Source organism: Hyla sarda, chromosome 4, assembly GCF_029499605.1.
Source record: "Hyla sarda isolate aHylSar1 chromosome 4, aHylSar1.hap1, whole genome shotgun sequence".
Taxonomy (NCBI): domain Eukaryota; kingdom Metazoa; phylum Chordata; class Amphibia; order Anura; family Hylidae; genus Hyla; species Hyla sarda.
The window spans coordinates 134,282,691-134,297,532 of NC_079192.1; the positions used below are offsets into that span (position 1 = coordinate 134,282,691).

The 14,842-nt window shown below is 42.7% G+C and overlaps 1 protein-coding gene across 1 annotated transcript in view; it reads right to left on the bottom strand.

Moving 5' to 3' along the window:
- LOC130367398 (transient receptor potential cation channel subfamily M member 7-like) overlaps positions 1–9,958 on the bottom strand; it is a 141,721-nt gene extending 131,763 nt beyond the window's left edge. The window contains 2 exon segments of the mRNA XM_056569817.1: positions 3,597–3,649; positions 9,904–9,958. Of these exon segments, the coding sequence (XP_056425792.1) occupies positions 3,597–3,649; positions 9,904–9,958 (108 nt within the window).
- Positions 9,959–14,842: the final 4,884 nt, after the last annotated feature.

A 14,842-nucleotide genomic window follows, 5' to 3' on the forward strand; every position in this document is an offset into this window, starting at 1 on the left:
CACACATCCCCTTATCATCCCACACATCCCCCCTTCATCATCCCCTTGTCATCATCCCACACATCCCCCTTCATCATCCCCTTGTCATCATCCCACACATCCCCTTATCCCACACATCCCCCCTTCATCATCCCCTTGTCATCATCCCACACATCCCCTTATCATCCCACACATCCCCCCTTCATCATCCCCTTGTAATCATCCCACACCCCCCCCCCTTCATCATCCCCACCCCCCTTCATCATCCCCACACCCCCCCCCCCCTTCATCATCCTCTTCTCATCATTCGCCCTCAGTGGTCTTCAACCTGCGGACCTCCAGAGGTTTCAAAACTACAACTCCCAGCAAGCCCGGGCAGCCATCGGCTGTCCGGGCTTGCTGGGAGTTGTAGTTTTGAAACCTCCGGAGGTCCGCAGGTTGAAGACCACTGCGGCCTTCAACATGCGGACCTCCAGAGGTTTCAAAACTACAACTCCCAGCAAGCCCGGGCAGCCATCGGCTGTCCGGGCTTGCTGGGAGTTGTAGTTTTGAAACCTCCGGAGGTCCGCAGGTTGAAGACCACTGCGGCCTTCAACATCATCCAGCCCCCTCTCACCCCCTTTAGTTCTGAGTACTCACCTCCGCTCGGCGCTGGTCCGGTCCTGCAGGGCTGTCCGGAGAGGAGGTGGTCCGGTGAGGAGGTGGTCCGGGGCTGCTATCTTCACCGGGGGCGCCTCTTCTCCGCGCTTCCGGCCCGGAATAGAGGCGTTGCCTTGACAATGACGCATAAGTACGTTGGCAATGAACGCACCTCTGCGTCGTTGTCACGGCAACGTGACTATTCTGAGGCCGGGCCCGAAGCGCTTAGAAGAGGCCTCCCCGGTGAAGATAGCAGCCCGGAACCACTATGCCACCGGACCACCTCCTCTCCGGACAGTCCTGCAGGACCGGACCAGCGCCGAGCGGAGGTGAGTACTCAGAACTAAAGGGGGTGAGAGGGGGCTGGATGATGTTGAAGGCCGCAGTGGTCTTCAACCTGCGGACCTCCGGAGGTTTCAAAACTACAACTCCCAGCAAGCCCGGACAGCCGATGGCTGCCCGGGCTTGCTGGGAGATGTAGTTTTGAAACCTCTGGAAGTCCGCAGGTTGAAGACCACTGCGGGTGGGGGAGTTCACTCGAGTATAAGCCGAGGGGGGTGTTTTCAGCACGAAAAATCGTGCTGAAAAACTCGGCTTATACTCGAGTATATACGGTAATCATGGGTATCATGACCCGAAAACTAAACCTGCCAAAATTAGCAAAATTGCGGTTTTCTTTTCAATTTCCCACACAAATAGTATTTTTTTGGGTTGCGCATTACATTTTATGGTACAATGAGTGATGTCATTACAAAGGACAACTGGTTGCGCAAAAAACAAGCCCTCATAATTGTCTGCTGATGGAAATATAAATGTCATAGGTAGCGCTGCGGGCAGACTTTCATCCCTCACCTTTTCGCTGCTCTGTCCCCTCCGGTCTTTGTGTCTGCCAGCGTGCGCGCTCCAGCTCTTTAAGACTTAAAGGGCCAGTGCACCGTGAATTAGTGCTAACCTGTTTTGACCCTATTTAATCCCGCACTTCCTTAGATCTTTGCTGGATCTTTGTGCCTTTACTGCCTTAAAGAAAGTGTTCACTTGTGTCTTGCCTTACCATGTATTCTGACCCCATTGCTACGTATCCTGGCCTTGCTCCTGTGCCGCCTGCCTTCTGACCTCTTGCTACGTGATCTGACCTTGCTACAGTGCCGCCAGCCCTGACCTCTTGCAAGTCTTGACTTTGTGTTTGCCTCATCCTCTTGTGCCGCATTACACCTCGGCTGCCTGTGAGGACGAGTCGTATCAGGGGTAGCGACCTGGGTGCAGCCTGCCGCAGCAAGTCCATCCTGCTTTGTGGCGGGCTCTGGTTAAAACCGGCAGCACCTTAGACTCCGCTCCCTGGTACGGCCCATGCCATATCCTCACAGGTTCAGTGGATCCACTTCACCACAGCTGTAACATTAAAAGAGTTATGATTTTTAAAAGGTTAAGAGGAAAAAAATGCAAATATAAAATTTGCCTGGTCTGTAAGGTCAAAATGGGCTTGGTCCTTAAGGGGTTAATGAGGCTTTTTGCAGCTTTCAGTGAAGCTCTGTGCAGCTCTCAATCAGGCTCAGTGCAGAGAAACACTTCCTGAGTTCGGACTCCTGCCAGGCCGGGAGGAGACTAAATTCACTGTGGCAGGGAACAGAACAGAGCCACCTAATTGAACGGGAAAGTGTCTGCTAACTACACAAGGGAGGCTATATTAAAAGTTTTATTTGGTGACAAGTATACTTTAATGGTTTTTTTCCTATGCACATCAAAATCATTTTGGAAAAAAAAAATAATAATAATTTTGTGTTGCCATATTCTCACACCCATAGATTTTTTTAAATTTTTTATTATCATTATTAGGCCAACTGAGTTGTGTGATGGCTTATTTTTTGTGGGAAGAGCTGTAGTTTCTATTTTTACTATTAGGGGGTACATATGACTTTTTGATCAGAATTTATACATAGGGGGGGGGGGGCGCAAAATGAGTAAAATAATAATTCTGTCATTGTTTCAAAAAAACGTTTTAACATTTTGTTTTAAATCTTTAGGACCTGCATCCCACTGTTAGAAATTGCAGTACTGTTGATATAAGTGTCTTTCCACCTCTGAGCAGTTGCAGCCTGCCTCAGGGAGAAAGTTATTGGACTAGTGACAAGGGCTAGAATACAAATGGACCCGCTCATAGGTTTCAGCCTGTTCCTATTTGATGTTGGAGGATTTTTGGTGAGCTTTAGTAAAGTGAACTGAGAGTTGCTTCCATGTGTTGCCTGTGTCAGTGGTTGGACCCCACAATCAGACACTTATTCTCTATCCTGTTGATAGGGGATAAGATGTTTTTCGCTGGACCACCCCTTTAAATTTTCAAACTTCCTCTGCCCAGGTATATCCCTATGCCCAGGAAACCTAACTAACCTATTTGCCTTATTTCTGAAATTTCCCCAGTTTTTACTATTACAGGAGAAAGTTTGTTACAATTACTATAGTGTTCAAGAAGAGTTGATGGCACTCGCGATTTTGCAATAAAAAGCTTTATTGTATTCAGGTCGTTCACAGGTATGGCCGACGGGCCGTTTCTCGCTAACACAGCGCTTTCTCAAGACCATGGTCTTGAGAAAGCGCAGTGTTAGCGAGAAACGGCCCGTCGGCCATACCTGTGAACGACCTGACTACAATAAAGCTTTATACTGCAAAATCGCGAGTGCCATCAACTCTTCTTGAACACTATAGTAATTGTAACAAACTTTCTCCTGTAATAGTAAAAACTGGGGAAATTTCAGAAATAAGGCAAATAGGTTAGTTAGGTTTCCTGGGCATAGGGATATACCATGGTCTTGAGAAAGCGCAGTGTTAGCGAGAAACGGCCCGTCGGCCATACCTGTGAACGACCTGACTACAATAAAGCTTTATACTGCAAAATCATGAGTGCCATAAACTCTTCTTGAACACTGTTTTGGACACTTGCTTATGATTGAGCACCACGAAGCATATATTGTGCTGGACTGTACCGTATGCTGAGAGGGGTCACAGCAGTGCCGACTGCTTTTTTTCTTTGATTGTGCTTACAATTACTATAGGTTGCCACAAATGTAGGAGTCTGTTTATGACTAGTGTTGCTCGCGAATATTCGCAATTCGAATATTATTCGCGAATATCGCATATTCGCGAATTTCTCGAAAATAGCGCTATATATTCGTAATTACGAATATTCGTTTTTTGTTTTTTTTTTTGTTTTTTTTTCTTCACAGTACACATCACAGTGATCATCCCTCTCTGCTTCCAGCTTGTGTGGTGTAAAGAAGGCTGTAATACTACTGTGTGAGACTGCCGTGCGAAAATTCATATATGCGAAAATTAGCACATGCTAATTTTCGCATATGCGAATTTTTGCGTATGCTAATTTTGTATATGCAAATTTTCACATATGTAAATTTTCGCATACGCGAATTTACGCATATGCGAAAATAAAACGAGGAGATAACGAATATGCGAATATTCGCGAATATATGACGAATATTCGTCCATATATTCACGAATATTCGCAAATTCGAATATGGCCTATGCCGCTCAACACTATTTATGACTATGGCATATGTGATTTCACTATGAATTATGTTGTATCTTAGGCCCCTTTCACACTATAAAAACACTTCCTTTATGAACGCCCGTTAAGAAATCGGCAGTTATACGGCCGGTAGAAAATCACTAACGGCCGTTAGAAAATCCCATTATAGTCTATGGGATTTTTCTAATAGCCGTTTTAACCCCTTATCGCCCGTTATTAATAGTGTTGAGCGGCATAGGCCATATTCGAATTCGCGATATTTCACGAATATATGGACGAATATTCGTCATATATTCGCTAAATTCGCATATTAGTAATATTTGCGTTTTATTTTTGCATATGCTAATTTTCGCATATGCGAAAATTCGCACGCCAGTCTTACACAGTAGTATTAGAGCCTTCTTTACACCACACAAGCTGGAAGCAGAGAGGGATGATCACTGTGATATTGTGCATGCACTAATTCTCCTGTTACTATCGCCCGTCACAAAATAACGTCCGTTATTAATAACGAGCGATAACGGGTTAAAACGGCTATTAGAAAAATCCCATAGCCTATAAAGTGATTTTGTACCGGCCGTATGACTGCCGTTTTCTAACGGGGGTTCATAACAGAAGTGTTTTTTTAGTGTGAAAGGGGCCTTAAAACTAGAAGTGTCACTAGTGCCAAAGTGCTGACAAATGACAGCAACAGTTGTCTGTGTAAGAAATGATTGTTGTCGGGTATCAGATCTTGCATGCATATATAAGAATGGTATTCTCATAGTAAAAGCATGTTGTAAATGTACAGACATTTTTGAATCATTAAACGGTACATATTACCAGGCTTATTAAATCTGTTGTACAGTGTTACTGAGTGATATATAAGCTTAGATAAGAGATATTTACCATTTAGAGAGAATCATTATGCAGCTCATTTGTATGTTTGTCGCCTCTTCATAGTTATTAGCAGTATAGGAATATAATTACAGATAGTATAACTATAGCACACATGAGCTCTAGATGTCTACACAGGACAAATGGCAAATACAGTTTTTCCATAGGATTCAGAGAGCAGAGGTCAAGTGCTATCCGTCACTTCTTTAAAAATCACAATACTGTAGATTTAGATGCTCAACTGAACAATTTTTGTCACGTGGTATTCATGGCAGAATTGATTTTCCATTTAACCAAAGGACCATTTGCACAAATGTAATATATGGGACAAGACTTTAGTCTCATATTTAGTTATCTTCCATTTAAACTGCACCTTCCTAAATACCCCTTAATTGAAGTGTATAACTAATAGTAGTAAAGGTACTTTAAACTGGTATATGTAGTTTTATGCCCATTTAGGACCCATACACACTGCAGAATATCCTATCAGAAAAATTCCAGGAATGGCCATCTAAACATCCAAACATGGATACCTGACTATTTCCAGTAATTGTTGGTTAGTCCTGCACATTGGCTTGGAGGCATCTTAGCCCCTTCCTCTAAACAAAGCAGCTGTAATGTCCGTTTTTCTGTATTTTGTATTTTCTGCTTTGGTTCCTGTTCAGACATTGTTTTTGTCTGAATAGTTTCTGTGTTTATTCTCCCTGGGTTGGGAAGAGTTAATGCTTCCAGCCTTTGGGATCCTGGGTGGGGTTATTTAGACACTAGCTCTGCTGGAACTCGCTGCTGGTAATTAGACCTGTACTCTGACCATGTCTTGTGTATGATGCACCTTAGCTATGTTTGTCTGAGCACATATCCTGAGTTTTAACCATAGTTATTTGTCCTGTTTGATATATATAGATTTAAAGGGGTACTCCAGTGGAAAACAAATTTCTTAAAATCAACTGGTGCCAGAAAGTTAAACAGATTTGTAAATTACTTCTATATAAAAAATTGCAAACTTCCAGTACTCATCAGCTGCTGTATGTTCCACGGGAAGTTGTATTTCTTACTGGAGTTCTCTTCAGTCTGACCACAGTTCTCTCTGCTGACACCACTGTCCATGTCCGGAACTGTCCAGAGTACTAGCAAATCCCCTATGCAAACCTCTTTTGCTCTGGACAGTTCCTGATACAGACAGAGGTGTCAGTAGAGGGCACTGTGGTCAGACTGAAAAGAAATACAACTTCATGTGGAACATACAGCAGCTGATAAGTACTGGTAGGATTGATATTTTTTAATAGAAGTAATTTACAAATCTTAAAACTTAAAATTAGGTGCAGCTCACAACAGAAGGACCGAGGCAATCAAAGCTAAAGCCGGACCCCACCGGCAACAATAATAAATATCAATTGGAATATATAGCTTATGCCTCTAGGACCTCACCAATGGTGCATAATGATGTGGGCAATAATAGATTGTGGCAGCGTTAATCAAAAATTTTTTTAATTCAGATTATAAAATATAAATATATAAAACAATGACAAAGTAACACATTAAACTGGCACTGTCTAATGAAAATCTCACTGGGCCCTAGTGGGATATCCGAAATAGAATATAAAAAAAATATAAAAATGATGAATTAATGTTCCAATAAGTCCATAAATCTGCAAATGAAAAATAATAAAATCCGCAAAAGGTATGGATAGATATTCAGTTTTGGGGCAAAACAAAGTCAATGTAACAAAAAGTCAATGATCAAAAAAATGAATGATACAGAGTCTCTCTCACCACTGCTTCTGGCTTGATGGATTTTTTTGTGAATGAATCGCAGCCTTGTATTCCTCGCATGCCCCAATATGGAGAGGGGGGGGCACTGATTTTCACATCTCCCTTAGCAGCCCCGTTGGCAGGGGGGCGCAAATGGATGTTACGTACCGTGGGCTCCGATGTCGGAGGAGCGTGCAGCAGTATTCAGCGTGGAGACCACTTTTGCTAGCCGGCTTGCTGTAGATGGCACTGGTCTGACATTCTGGCAAGAGTGTCAGTCGGCTCGGGAGCGACAACGGGTCTGGCGATGATGGTACGTCGGGAGCGGTACAAGGTCCGGGGATGGCGTCCCACGTGGAAGCTTGAGTAACAGGAGGTACAGGCTGTGCGATGTAGTTAATGGTGTGGTTGCGGCCAGGCAGGGTGGAATGAAGCTGATTTAACTCCTCTGTTGCCAAAACATGTAAGTTTGCAGATGGACACTGGTAATAGCTGTGTGAACAGTGCCAGATTCCTAAACGCGTTTCGGGGTGCTGGGAAACATGAACCTCCGACCCCTTCCTCATTAGAAATGTGTATAGTATAATTTACTAATCTGTTTAACTTTCTGGCACCTGTTGATTTTAAGAAATGTATTTTGTTTCAGTACATTTGTCGGGTTTTGTTCGTTCTGCATTTTCTTTGTGTTGCCTCAGTCTGTATTCACACTGTGCGTTTTGTCAGTCCTGTTTTGATCCTGCAACTCTGAGGATAGAATCCTGTTCTGAGCCTGAAGCTATTCCATCTATCTAGGAGTGAGTGAGTCTTGTGCCTGTTCCCGTGTTTGCTTGTATTAAGGATTTTTGTTTCCTCCTAGGCCAGTATTCTGATCACTTGCTATGAGCCTATTTGGCTTTGGTATTGTTGTCCCCCCATGATTCGACTGCAGTGTCTAGTGTGTTCCTTGTTCCGAGTCCAGTGTGAACAGTGCTCTTGATTTCCTGACCCGTTTTATGTTAGTATGCTATATCCTGCCTTGTTTGTATTTATATATCTGTTCGCTGGTTATTGAATTCCCATTAAGTTCCTGACTTGTCCCACGATTATGTACAGTTCTGTTCTTCTTTTGGTTTGACTCATACACCAATCCACTTTAGCGCAGGAAGGGACTGGCTCCAAGTTGTTGATCTGTCATTTAGTGCGGATGGACAAGTAGTCTTAGGGACAGCTAAGGGCTCACTTCTCCCTGCCCCCCCCCCCCCCCATATTCATGACAGCTGCTTTAGGTCTTATGTTGATGGGTTTCCTCCCATAAACAGTTTGCTTTATGTCGTTCCACAACATTTCTATTGGATTAAGATTAGTACTATAACTTGGCCGTTTCAAAAGTTTAACTTGATTTTTTTGTAACCATCCTTTGGGAGAACAAATGTTGTGCTTTGGATTGTTGTCTTGCTGCATGATCCAAGTTCATAGATATATGTCCTGAAATGTTGTTTTAGAATTTGCTGGTGTATTTCACAACTTATTGCTCCATCAATGAAACTGTCCAGGCCCAGATGCAGCAACACAAGATGAAACTATAATACTACCACTGTTTTTCACAGATAGTATACAGGGTTGTCCTTTCTTCAAACATAACGTTTCACATTTACACAAAAAAGGTTTCTTTTGCATTCATCTGTCCACAAAACATAGATCGATGTGCAGAGGATCTTAAAGGGGTACTCCACTGGAAAATATTTGTTTTAATCAACATGTGCCAGAAAGTTAAACTGATTTGTAAATTACTTCTATTTAAAAATCTAAAAATTTTCAGTACTTAGCTGCTGTATGTTCCAGAGGAAGTTCTTTTCTTTTTGAATTTCTTTCCGTCTGACTACAGTGCTCTCTGCTGATACCTCTGTCCATTTTAGGAACTGTCCAGAGTAGTAGCAAATCCCCATAGCAAACCTATCCTGCTCCGGACAGTTCCTGACATGGACAGAGGTGTCAGCAGAGAGCACTGTGGTCAGACAGAAAGGAAATTCAAAAAGAAAAGAACTTCCTCTGTAGTATACAGCAGCTGATAAGAACTGGAAGGGTTAAGATTTTTAAATAGAAGTAATTTACAAATCTGTTTAACTTTTTTGCACCGGTTGATTTAAAAAAAAATGTTTTCCAGGGGAGTACCCCTTTAAGCAAACTGGAGATGGGCAGCAATGTTTTTTTTTTTTTTTTTTTTTATAGAGCAGCTTACTCATTGCAATCCTGCCATATTTTTGTTGTTCAGTGTCCTCCTAATGGTAGACTCATGAACATTAACATAAGCTAATGTGAGAAAGTACTTTAGTTGCTTCGAGATTACCATGGATTTCTTTGTGACCTATTATACACCTTGCTCTTGGCGTGACCTTTGTTGGGAGGGTAATAATGGTCTTGACTTCCTCTATTTCTCCATTTCACTGTGGATTGGTGGAGTCCAAATTCTTAAAGGGGTACTCCACTGGAAAACATTTTTTTTTTTTTATCAACTGGTGCCAGAAAGTTGATTAAAAAACATTACTTCTATTTAAAAATCTTAATCCTTCCAGTACTTATCATCTGCTATATGTTCCACAGGAAGTTCTTTTCATGTTGAATTTTCTTTCTGTCTGAACACAGTGCTTTCTGCTGACACCTCTGTCCATGTCAGGAACTGTCCAGAGTAGAAGCAAATCCCCATAGCAAACCTATCCTGCTCTGGACAGTTCCTAAAATGGACAAAGGTGTCAGCACAGAGCACTGTGGTCATTCAAAAAGAAATTAACTTCCTCTGTAGTATACAACAGCTGATAAGTACTGAAAGGATTAAGATTTTTAAATATAAGTCATTTACACATCTGTTTAACTTTCTTGCACCAGTTGATTTAAAAAAAAAATTTCCAGTGGAGTACCCCTTTAAGAGATGGTTTTGTAACCTTTTCTAGCTTGTTGAGCATCAACTCTTCTTCCTATGTCCTTAGAAATCTCTTTTGTGCCAAAATACATTTCCACAAACATGTTTTTAAAATTAAACTTTGATAGATCCCTGTTCTCTAAATAAAACAGGTCACACAGGCCCAAATCATTTATTCCCTTAAATAATGTCTTTTTGGCTTTCCCTTCATTAACCTAGTCTATACCATTTATGTGAATGCTCACTCCACCATCTGGTTGAATGGGGTTTAGTTGGTTCATTTTCAGATATGTTGGGGTGCCTAACTGAAGCTACACACCCTATTAATTGTAGTAATGCTAAAGTAGCCCCCGTACTATCATATGAACTCCATATACAACATACACCAAAAGAAAAAAATTCCAAAGGGAGTCAATTATAAATTTAATATAAAAAAGCAAGATTTTATTGACAGATAATTAAAACGTTTTTAACATACAATAGAAAGGAGGAATAGAAACATCAAATAATAAGGCGGTATCACAGGAACCTGCGCTCAAAATCAACAATGTATTGAGATATGAACATATATCCAACCTAACAGGATTAAAAATCCATCTATCTAAACATGTACATAAAATGTAATAGCAGCATAGTAGGCATCAAGAGATGATATAATGAAATTAGTAACTTATGTCTGGTATAGATTGCCTGAATAAAGAGCTGTGTGCATGATATGCCAAAATGCAACTATAAGAAGTAAATGTAAACAGACAGAAAGCATAAAGTAGTAAGTACAATTATGGATACATCATACCAACCTAACAGGCAAGTACGCCTCTATATGACAGGTGCACATTTCAACACGTTGAAATTTGTCTGGGAGTGACCCTGTCCCAGCATGGATGTCTATTTATACATATAATGACACAATAAAAAGAAAGTATAGCTGGACTAAAATCTAACACACCTGTGCCGCTCCAAACTCTGTGGTGATATTGTGGAGCAACACCATCACTTCCCCCTGTCCGCCCGGGTCCCGTGTCACCTGATCGCATCACATGCAAAGGCACATCTTATGTCACAGGAAGAAAAAAACTGGAACAATAATTCCGGGAAATCGGCGCCAACTGTCAAAGAAACTTCAAGGTAGACTGGTATATAATCCAAATAATCCTTTATTTGCTCTGTCAGACGCGTTTCGGGATTTAATACCTCTTTTTCAATGACCAATTGCTGTGGTCATTGAAAAAGAAGTATTAAACCTCGAAACGCATCTGACAGAGCAAATAAAGGATTATTTGGATTATATACCAGTCTACCTTGAAGTTTCTTTGACGGTTGGCGCCGATTACCTCGAATTATTGTTCCGTTTTTTTTCTTCCTGAGATTATACCTATCGGGCGTGGAGGAAGTCCCCCTCGAAAAATTTGGATGGCTGCACTGCTACCCAAATAAGCTATAAAGCTACTAAGGTTGTTGTATGCCAAATACAACCCTATAAGGTGAGTGGCCATTCTATACTACTCACCTTACACATTTATATCATCAAACGTACCGCCCAATGGGAAGCTCTGTCTTGTGTTTTTTTTCCTATCTACAGTATACATTGTATGTCACGTTAGAGACACGGCTCCTGTTGTTGACATGGAGAGGACAAAGTGGCGCATGCGCACTCACGACCGGGCCAGTGACTGTGTAAATATACACAGGCACTGTGAGGTATATTAACACAGTCACTGGCCCGGTTGTGAGTGCGCATGCGCTGCTTTGTCTATGATGTACCTTTGCACATGATGCGATCACATGACGTGGGACCCGGGTGGACAGGGGGAAGTGGCGTTCATGCACCACAATATCACACAGGGTTTGGAGCGGCACAGATGTGCTTGATTTTAGTCCAGCTATACTCTCTTTTGATTGGGTCATTATATGCATAAATAGACAGACATACTGGGACAGGGTCATTGCTGGAAAATGGTCACACTTGCTGAAATGTGCGTTTGAGTGGCGCTATCCTGGCACCTGCCATATAGATGCACACTTGCCTGTTAGGTTGTACTTTATGCTTTCTGTCTGTTTACATTTACTTCTTAAAGTTGCATTTTGGCATATCATGCACACAGCACTTTATTGAGGCAATCTATACCAGACATATGTTACTAATTTCATTATATCATCTTTTGATGCCTTCTGTGTTGCTATTACATTATACAGTCATGGGCGTAAATGTTGGCACCCCTGAAATTTTTCTAGAAAATGAAGTATTTCTCACAGAAAAGAATTGCAGTAACACATTTTGCTATACACATGTTTATTCCCTTTGTGTGTATTGGAACAAAACCAAAAAAGGGAGGAAAAAAGCAAATTGGACATAATGTCACACCAAACTCCAAAAATGGGCTGGACAAAATTATTGGCACCCTTTCAAAATTGTGGCAAAATAAGATTGTTTCAAGCATGTGATGCTCCTTTAAACTCACCTGGAGAAAGTAACAGGTGTGGGCTGTTACGCCGAGCGCTCCGGGTCCCCGCTCCTCCCCGGAGCGCTCGCAACATCTTCGCTACGGCAGCGCCCCGGTCAGATCCACTGACCGGGTGCGCTGCGATACCGCCTCCAGCCGGGATGCGATTCGCGATGCGGGTGGCGCCCGCTCGCGATGCGCACCCCGGCTTCCGTACCTGACTCGCTCTCCCTCGTTCCTGTCCCGGCGCGCGCGGCCCCGCTCCCTAGGGCGCGCGCGCGCCGGGTCTCTGCGATTTAAAGGGCCACTGCGCCACTGATTGGCGCAGTGGTTCCAATTAGTGTTTTCACCTGTGCACTCCCTATGTATACCTCACTTCCCCTGCACTCCCTCGCCGGATCTTGTTGCCCTTGTGCCTAGTGAAAGCGTTCCCTTGTGTGTTCCTAGCCTGTGTTCCAGACCTCCTGCCGTTGCCCCTGACTACGATCCTTGCTGCCTGCCCCGACCTTCTGCTACGTCCGACCTTGCTTCTGTCTACTCCCTTGTACCGCGCCTATCTTCAGCAGTCAGAGAGGTTGAGCCGTTGCTAGTGGATACGACCTGGTCACTACCGCCGCAGCAAGACCATCCCGCTTTGCGGCGGGCTCTGGTGAACACCAGTAGTGACTTAGAACCGGTCCACTAGCACGGCCCACGCCAATCCCTCTCTGGCACAGAGGATCCACCTCCTGCCAGCCGGCATCGTGACATGGGCAATATAAAAATCACACCTGAAAGCAGATAAGAAGGAGAGAAGTTCACTTATGGGGAGATTTATCAAAACCTGTCCAGACGAAAAGTTGCTGAGTTGCCCATAGCACCAATCAAATTTCTTCTTTCATTTTTAACAAGGCCTATGCAAAATGAAAGAAGCGATCTGATTGGTTGCTATGGGCAACTCAGAAACTTTTCCTCTGGACAGGTTTTGATAAATCTCCCCCTTAGTCTCTGCATTGTGTGTCTGTGTGTGCCACACTAAGCACGGACAACAGAAAGAGGAGAAGAGAACTGTCTGAGGACATGAGAACCAAAATTGTGGAAAAATATCAACAATATCAAGGTTAAAAGTCCATCTCCAGAGATCTTGATTTGCCTTTGTCCACATTGCGCAACATTATCAAGAAGTTTGCAACCCATGGCACTGTAGCTAATCTCCCTTGGCATGGAGGGAAGAGAAAAATTGATGAAAGGTGTCAATGCAGGATGGTGGATAAGCAGCCCCAAACAAGTTCCAAAGATATTCAAGCTACCTTGCAGGCTCAGGGAGCATCAGTGTCAGCGCAAACTATCCGTCGGCATTTAAATGAAATGAAACACTATGGCAGGAGACCCAGGAGGACCCCATTGCTGACACAGAGACATAAAAAAGCAAGACTACATTTTCCAAAATGAACTTGAGTAAGCCAAAACCCTTCTGGGAAAATGTCTTGTGGACAGATGAGACCAAGATAGAGCTTTTTGGTAAAGCACATCATTCTACTGTTAACCGAAAACAGAATGAGGTCTACAAAGAAAAGAACACAGTATCTACAGTGAAATATGGTCGAAGTTCAATGATGTTTTGGGGTTGTTTTGCTGCCTCTGGCACTGGGTGCTTTGAATGTGTGCAAGGCATCATGAAATCTGAGGATTACCAATGGATTTCGGGTGGCACGGTACAGCCCACTGTCAGAAAGCTGGGTTTGCGTCCGAGATCTTGGGTCTTCCAGCAGGACAATGACCCCAAACATACGTCAAAAAGCACCCAGAAATGGATGGCAACAAAGTGCTGGAGAGTTCTGAAGTGGCCAGCAATGAGTCCAGATCTAAATCCCATTGAACACCTGTGGAGAGATCTTAAAATTGCTGTTGGGAAAAGGCGCCTTCCAATAAGAGAGACCTGGAGAAGTTTGCAAAGGAAGAGTGGTCCAACATTCCGGCTGAGAGGTGTAAGAAGCTTATTGATGGTTATAGGAAGCGACTGATTTCAGTTATTTTTCCAAAGGGTGTGCAGCCAAATATTAAGTTATGGGTGCCAATAATTTTGTCCAGTCCACTTTTGGAGTTTGGTGTGACGTTATGTCCAATCTGCTTTATTTCCTCCCTTTTTTGGTTAGTTCCAATACACACACAGGGAATAAACATGTGTATAGCAAAACATGTGTTACTGCAATCCTTTTCTGTGAGAAATACTTCATTTTCTAGAAAAATTTCAGGGGTGCCAACATTTACGGCCATGACTGTATGTACATGTATAGATAGATGGATTTTAATCCTGTTAGGTTGGATGTATGTTCATATCTCAATACACTGTTTATTTTGAGCGCAGGTTCTGGTGATACCGCCTGTGTCAATAAAATCTTGCTATTTTTTATATTCAATTTATAAGTGACTCCCTTTGATATTTTTTCCTTTAGTATACATACTCAATTAAAGACTATCGCTATATTGTTAATGGAAGCTATAGTAACTGTCCAAAAGGTGATAAATTAATTAAACTGAGTTTCAGGGTTCCTTATTAATTAGGCTAATTCTCAGGCCCTTTCTCTTTATAAATCGGCCCAGTGTGGATGGACCACTAGCTTCCAGTTTCATTGGCAGTTTGTCACTCTCAATTATCTGAGAGTTAAAGGGGTACTCCAGCGCTTAGACATCATATCCCCTATCAAAGGATAGGGGATAAGATGCATGATCGCGGGGGTC